The following is a 7,370-nucleotide window of genomic DNA, read 5'->3' on the forward strand; positions in this document are numbered from 1 at the left end:
GTCATCATTGTCATCATCGTCATCATTGTCATCATCGTCATCATCATCATCATCATCATCATTATCATCATCATTATCATTATCATCATCATCATCATCATCATCATCATCATCATCATCATCCATAAATAATTAAAAAGAAATGCAAAATACATTTCTTTGATAGAATGAAACGAAAAATTGCTAAATATAGCATAGCAAGATTAAGCTCATAAAAACTGTTAAAGATATTAACAGCAATGGTCATTAAATATATCACATGTTATATGTCGAATAAAGAAACATCGAACTTTGGTCGAGCAGAGTATAGCTGAAAGAAGCTTCCGCTACTAGTTGACCTGAAAACATTAGCTGCTTTGGGAGTTGACTAACGATACGTTGTAATATCGCAAGCATCGATTGATGCAACTTTGGAATATATAGTTAACGTAACATATGATTAAAAAATAAAAAAAAATCGTTTCTTTAATGGCTGCTATCTGCGATTTATTAGAAAAAGAGTATATTTTTAAATACGTATAATAATTTGTATGTTAAATTATAATATATGAAAACATTAAAGTACTATGTAGAGAAAGAAAATCCCATATTAAATTAAGCATATTCATATTTAAAATAAATATACGAATATAATGAGAAATTGAGTAATTTGCAAATTATAAATGCTAAAGGTTGTTAACTTAGCACACTAAACGCATCATTTTCATATCACGAAGGAAAATAGTAAATTGGAATTTCCTTACCCACAAATTGTGTTCATTATTAGCATCATTATCATTATCATAATTCATTATCAATGTAATAGCATGAATATCAGAAATCAATATATAACATCACATTTTTCAGCATATCTCATAGTCATCGTTACAGCATTGCCAACAGTGCATGTAACATTTTTCGATATTGTGTCAGAATTTCTTCGCGTGTAGACCTCGTTTGTCTCGTTCATTCACGTGTATTAAGTACACATGTATATAGAATACACATGTGTATGCATATTTAAAATATGTATATACATGACGCACATCTATATGTACGCTGTGTTTGAATTTAGTCTCACATGTGCTCATAAATATTTCGTATTCGAACCGGAAAATATATTATGTATACCTCTTTCTCCCTGAAGATCACGTGCATATTTTTTCCTTACATAATCTTTGATTTCCGAAATAATTTTATATCAATATTTTATTTTTAATTCTTCAATGCTCGTAAAAATATATATTATTAGATTTTAATTGTTATAGATATAATATGGAAATATAAATAACAATATTTATATTCATGAATTATAAAATTTGAACTTTTGTATCTATTTTAAATTTTATCTAAATCGTTTATCTACATAAATAATTAATATCTATTATACAGAATATTTTTTATTTTGTAAATATAAAAAATTTAAATCAATTTTTTTATTATTTTATATTTGAATATCTCAAACAATTTTTTCATCATAAAAATGACCTTGGCCTTACGAATGATGCCAAAGTATTTGATATTCAATAACGATCTTATAATACCACAATAGATAGTTTAAGAGCAATGAAGAACCATAAAAAGAGACACGAGAGAAAAAAAATAAGTTATGTATATCTGAACAGAGTAATGAGTTTATTTTTTCTCACAGTGGTATATGCCAATGGTATATACCAAACGAAAGCGGGGGACAGCACGGAGCTTCCGGAGAGGGGATCAACGTGTAACGTGAGTGGTACGAACAGTCATAAAATTTCGACTGTTTTGTTGGTGAATAAAAAATGTGGAGGCAAACCTTTGGATTAGAGTCTCAGCCGCGGAAACACTCTCTAATGCCATTGTTTTGTCCCGATCGATCGTGTTTTGTACCGTATGATATAGCACTGTGGCCCGACGATGATCATTCGATCGATTGACGCGACCACACTCGATGGCTCTTTGCTTGCAAAATAATCGCGTGCCTGAATTCTAGCATTTGAAATTTTGAAATACTCGTTATTGGACACTAATTAGCCCTAGAGAATATATTTCGTATGTCTCTCCGTTTCTCTTTCTCTCTTGCGCGCGTGCGCGTACAACCAAATATATCAGTTTTTATTAACGTTTTCTGTCTTTATCGGCCTTTGTTACGTCTGTCCTTTTCTCTCGAATATTCTTCTCGCCTGAACACAACAGGCTACTTTGTAAATAAAATTTCTTTTATTCTTTGCTTTATCCGGGATATTATTGCACTTTAGATTCGGTGAAGAATAGATTTCACTGTGGCTTTTCTTTCCTTGGCTATAAATTTCGTTAAATGACGCGATCTTACCACTGCAACGTCATTTTGGCTTGACGTGGCATATGGCTGACCAATGATAAGCTTGTAGGCGTCTTAAATTCTTTTTCTAAATGATCGTAATGTAACAAAAAAAAAGTGCTAAAATAAGAACAGCGCTCAGAAAGAAATACGAGTGTGTATTTTTAATCCGTAAGATGAAAAGGAAAAAGCGTTTTCCCCAAAATACGACTCGAAGTTTCGTAGAATATATAAAGGCGTAGTTTCCACTTTGACGATTCCCGTCCCGTAATCTGATAATAGTGCTTTTTTTGATTGAATATTTATTGGGAGAGAGAGAGAGAAAGGGAGCGACGATTGATCTCGCTTTTTGCCAATAAAAACAACTGCGAGTTAATCAGACGCGCGTCTGTTATTGACGATAGAATTTTTAAAAAAATTAAATGCACGGACTCGACGCGATTCGTGTCTCTCCTGAATGGATGACAGCGTTTACGTCTTTCGTGTACTTCCGCGTTAGATATTTATCTCAGCAAAGAAGAACATGTGTTATGAACGAGACTAGTCGCAGGCAAGCGAAAAGTACGATGGTCGGACAGAGCGTATTACTATGTCAGCAAATCGTATAAAAATGTATCAGTTATGAGACGATGAGCGAAAACTTCAAAGATCAAACTAAACATGGCCACATCTGGAACTATTCTGAGCGGGCAGCTGCACGAAACCTCGGAAGAAGGGCGAGCGAACGGTACCGAGCTGGGAGGGAAAGCAGCGCTGATTCCTTTTCACCAATCAGAAACCGTATTCAATGATCACGTGCTCTCTCTTCCATTATTTGTATTCCCCCACTCTAATTTCCTTTTGCTTCCCCACTTTTCTTTATTGCTTATGTTATGTGGAGCAAATTCCTAAAGCCTTCGTTGACCCTTGATTTTCTACGCACAACTTATCTGAAAGCAAACTTATAGATATATTACTCATATTAAAAACATTATGTCTTAATTTTCATATTTAATTATTATTAACATTTTATAAATTTTTTCATTTTAAAACAAAAATATATAGAAAATATAATTATTTAAAAAGATTATATTTTCAATTGATATACGATTGATATTTAGACTTCTTATGTTTCATATGTTTACTGATCATAATTTATATTTTTAATTTAAATAATTCTTAATTTGAATAATTAAATATTATAAACTATAAATAAAATAGCTCTTAGAATTAAATATTAAATATATATTAATTGAATAAAAAAATAAAAATAAAATCATATTTTGACTATTATATTAATAACTGAAATGCTAAATATCAAATGCTAAATATCAAATATTATATAATATTATATATATTTATAAATTTTAATATAATGAATTTTCATAAACACATTTATTTTACATATTTATTAATTATACGAATTTTATATTATTAAATTATTTTTTTTTCTATTTCATACAATATTTATAATAATATTATAATTATTTATTTGTACATAATCTCAATATAAACATTAATTTTTATCATTAAACATATATATATATTTTGTTAATGAATGTATACAAACTTAAATGAATGTAATAACTTTTATAAAAAGTAGCAGTATAAAAAATGTTATTCTCTTAATTATGTTATATGCAAATATTCATAAAAATTATAATTTTATTTAATTTGTTCGTGCGATCGATGATAGAAAACAAATGAAATTCCGCTTAACCAGCATTGCCGTAATGGTATATCTGGTAAATTTCGCGGATTATGAACGTGTCTCCAATCTGATAAATCTGAATTACAATCTGATTGCTCCGGTGGCCCTTTTACTTCTATACCATTAATACATCTTTTACATTTAAATCTAAAAAATGACAATAAACATTATTTTAATGATTTTTCTTATGATAAAAGTAATAATCGTAAGCTTACTTATCGTGAGTATCTGATATAGTATTTTCCTCTAATTTAAATAAATCTCTTAAATCATTTAAGGTAAAATGTCTTGCAACATCTTCTTCTTGATCTACAACTGTTGAACTTAATGCTTTTTTATGTGCTTGTCTTTGAAAAATTTTTTCTTCGATAGTACCAGTCTATAACATATTTAAGTAATAATACAGGGAATATCAATTTATAAGAAATAATTTATAAGAAATAATGACACTTTTTACATACACAAAGAAATCGATATACAAAACAAGGTTTTTTCTGACCATCTCTCCAAACTCTGGCCATAGCTTGATCATCATTTGCGGGATTCCAATCAGGATCGAACATGACAAGACGATTTGCACCTATAAGATTTAATCCACAACCTCCAGCTTTAGAACTGAGCATGAAAATAAAATCATTGCTATTTGAATCATTAAATCTTTCTACCACTTTTGATCTTTTTTTGATAGTCATAGTGCCATCTAATCGAACATAATTATAACAACGTTTATAACATAATTTCTCAAACAGATCAAGAGTTTGTGTATAATTAGATACCAATACAATTTTATCATTTGTTGTTGTTTTAATAGATGCCAAAAGACAATCTAATACCATTAATTTTCCAGATAATTCTGGTAGAATTTCTCTAGAAATAAATAAAAAATTATAAAGATAAAAATAATTATAATATATAATATATATATATATATAATAAATTAAAAAATTACATACTTTGTGCTATAATTTGATGGCATTAATTTTGCAGCATTTTCAAATCCATCAGATTTTTCTAATATTTTTTCATATATTAAATCAGGATGATTACACAATTTTTTCAAAAGTGTAATTGCTGAAAGTGTAGAAAGACTTTCTCTTTTTCCTTTTTTACAATTATCAGGATTTTCTATGATAAACAAATAAAGAATATATTTAGAAAAGAAGAAAATTTTAAAAAAATTTTAAAAAATGTTATATTATTTAAAGACAAACTTTTTTTAAGAATTTAAAATTATTTGAAATAATAATTTTACAATAACAAACCTTCCATTGATTTTTTAATACTATCACTTTGTATAAAATTTTTATAAAGATCAGTCTGTACTTTTCCCATTTTTATACACACCACTAATTCATATTTTAAAGGTAAATATTTTGAAAGTAATGCACTAGTACGTCTAATGAGACACTTATTCACAATGGTTATTAATTCTTTTAAACGTTCTTGAGCAAGTTTATGTTCTGCATCTGTTGCAGCAGCATCTTGACCACGTAAAATTGGTATTTCGAATTTTTTTCGAAATTCCTTAGAAATAAAAGTATTATTTTTATATAAAAATATTTGAAAAATCTTTTGAATCTTTCAAAAATATTAATTCACATACTTGTGCTGTTCCTAATAATCCTTGATTAACAAAATGCACAAGAGAAAAATATTCTAAGAGATCGTTCTGAATAGGTGTTCCACTGAGTAATACTCTTCTTTTAGCCTTTAAATTAATAAGTGCTTGATATGTTTGATTTTCAGAATTTTTTAGACGATGACCTTCATCACATAATATGAGTCCTACTTCATCTTGATGAAGAATATGTGCATGTAAACGAAAAGTTTCATAACTAATTATTAGTATAGGATTTACACATTTACGACCATAAGTTTTCATAAATCCAATAAGTTTTGTATCAATATCTGCTTTATTTCCACCATCAATAGCTAGTGGCTGAATTCTATTTTTCAACCATTTAAAGATTTCATTATACCAATTTTTAACTAATGAACTTGGAGCAACAATAATAGCTTTGTCTATAAGTGGTTTAGCTTCAGGTCCTTCAAAATAATATTATCTAATATTATCTTAATTTTATACATTATACAAAACACAATATTAATTTACCTTGTTTTAATAAAGTCCACAACAATGTTATACATTGTAAAGTTTTTCCAAGACCCATTTCATCTGCCATAATACATCCATAAGCACCTTCAATCCGTTTTCCTGTTACACATTCATACATAAATTTTACACCTTCTCGCTGATGAGGTCTTAAAATATTACATAATAGAGGATCTACTACTACATGTACAAGTTGTTTAGATCTAAAATATAAATATATTATAAAAAATTTTCAATAAAATTTAATAACTAAAAGATAAATAAAATATTTTATACAAACAAATCAATTTTTAATTTTTCATGTTCAGATAATTCAGAAGGTGAATAAACAATAAGTGCATTAGCTTCATCAGGATCATGTAAAGGTCTACGAGGACCAGATAAACGTATTCCCAATGCACGACCTGATAATTGATAACCAGGAATTGGTATTTTAAATGGTTTATTAAGAATTTTTTTCATCCGTTGTTCCTATAAATCAAATTATAATTACTACTTATACTACATTACTATATTATATTTGTTAAATATAATGACTTATTATTTAGTATAATACCTACATGTTCAGAAATTACTTCTTGAGTAACTTGTACATCATTAGCTGAAAGAATAACTGCTTTATATTCTGGTATTTCTACATTTTTGACATTGCAGCAAATTTTTTTTTTTACTTGATGAACTGATGATACAACTGGAGACAATGTCAAATTGTTGGATATATCGGATAATAATGGACGTTTACCTCTTTTACTGGGAGCCAAAGAACGAATCTTAGGTAAAATAAATATAAAATTAAAGTTTTATGTCATAAAATTAAATTTTATAATAATAATGATAAAGATAAACATATTTATAAAAATTAAAGTAATAAGAATATAATGGTTATGTTATTAAAACGATTATTGAAATTTTATGATTATTAATTATAATATATATAATTAAAAAAAAAAATTAAAAATTTAAAGCAATTTCAATAATTTCAATATTAATTAAAAGAAATTTTTAGCCAATTTATAAAATTACCATTCTGAATTAAAATATATCTCATTTCTAAATTTTAAAATAATTTATTTTATAATAACGTAAAAAAAATTCATTATTTTTCATATGTTATATATTAAATTTTTTAACTTTATATAAAAAAATAAATAATAGCAAATAAGTAAATATTTTTAGAAGTTTCGCGGTTATAAAAGTGATAAATTTACTATATGTATTTAGAATCTAGCCACCTATCGTTCATAAGTAGAAACTAATATTGTATTATTGCATTTAAATTTCGATCAAAA

The 7,370-nt window shown here is 27.1% G+C and overlaps 2 protein-coding genes across 2 annotated transcripts in view; both read right to left on the minus strand.

The window, feature by feature from the left end:
* LOC102676308 overlaps positions 1-3,227 on the minus strand; it is a 9,149-nt gene extending 5,922 nt beyond the window's left edge. Inside the window, exons 1-2 of the mRNA XM_006609153.2 lie at positions 2,867-3,227; positions 1,775-1,994 (exon numbers count right to left, since the gene is read on the minus strand). Of these exons, the coding sequence (XP_006609216.1) occupies positions 1,775-1,818 (44 nt within the window). The 5' untranslated portion in view covers positions 1,819-1,994; positions 2,867-3,227. The remainder of the gene's footprint in view (positions 1-1,774; positions 1,995-2,866) is intronic.
* Positions 3,228-3,773: 546 nt separating this feature from the next.
* Positions 3,774-7,172, minus strand: LOC102676712 (DNA repair and recombination protein RAD54-like). Its single transcript, XM_006609155.2, has 10 exons — positions 7,105-7,172; positions 6,642-6,851; positions 6,362-6,552; positions 6,082-6,284; positions 5,572-6,014; positions 5,231-5,492; positions 4,922-5,093; positions 4,430-4,835; positions 4,184-4,347; positions 3,774-4,115 (listed from the first exon to the last, which is right to left on the minus strand). Exons 1-10 carry the CDS (start codon positions 7,105-7,107, stop codon positions 3,923-3,925), a joined length of 2,247 nt encoding a protein of 748 aa, XP_006609218.1. The 5' UTR covers positions 7,108-7,172; the 3' UTR covers positions 3,774-3,922.
* Between the last annotated feature and the right edge of the window lie 198 nt (positions 7,173-7,370).

This window comes from Apis dorsata, unplaced genomic scaffold, assembly GCF_000469605.1.
Source record: "Apis dorsata unplaced genomic scaffold, Apis dorsata 1.3 scaffold_52, whole genome shotgun sequence".
Lineage (NCBI taxonomy): Eukaryota > Metazoa > Arthropoda > Insecta > Hymenoptera > Apidae > Apis > Apis dorsata.

Excerpts from the sequence above, each read along its gene's own strand:
- LOC102676712 (XM_006609155.2), bottom strand. Across the intron at positions 6,015-6,081 it reads GTGGACTTTATTAAAACAAG|GACCTGAAGCTAAACCACTT; the intron begins GTAAATTAATAT and ends ATTATTTTGAAG. Across the intron at positions 4,116-4,183 it reads ATATCAGATACTCACGATAA|ATTTAAATGTAAAAGATGTA; the intron begins GTAAGCTTACGA and ends GTCATTTTTTAG.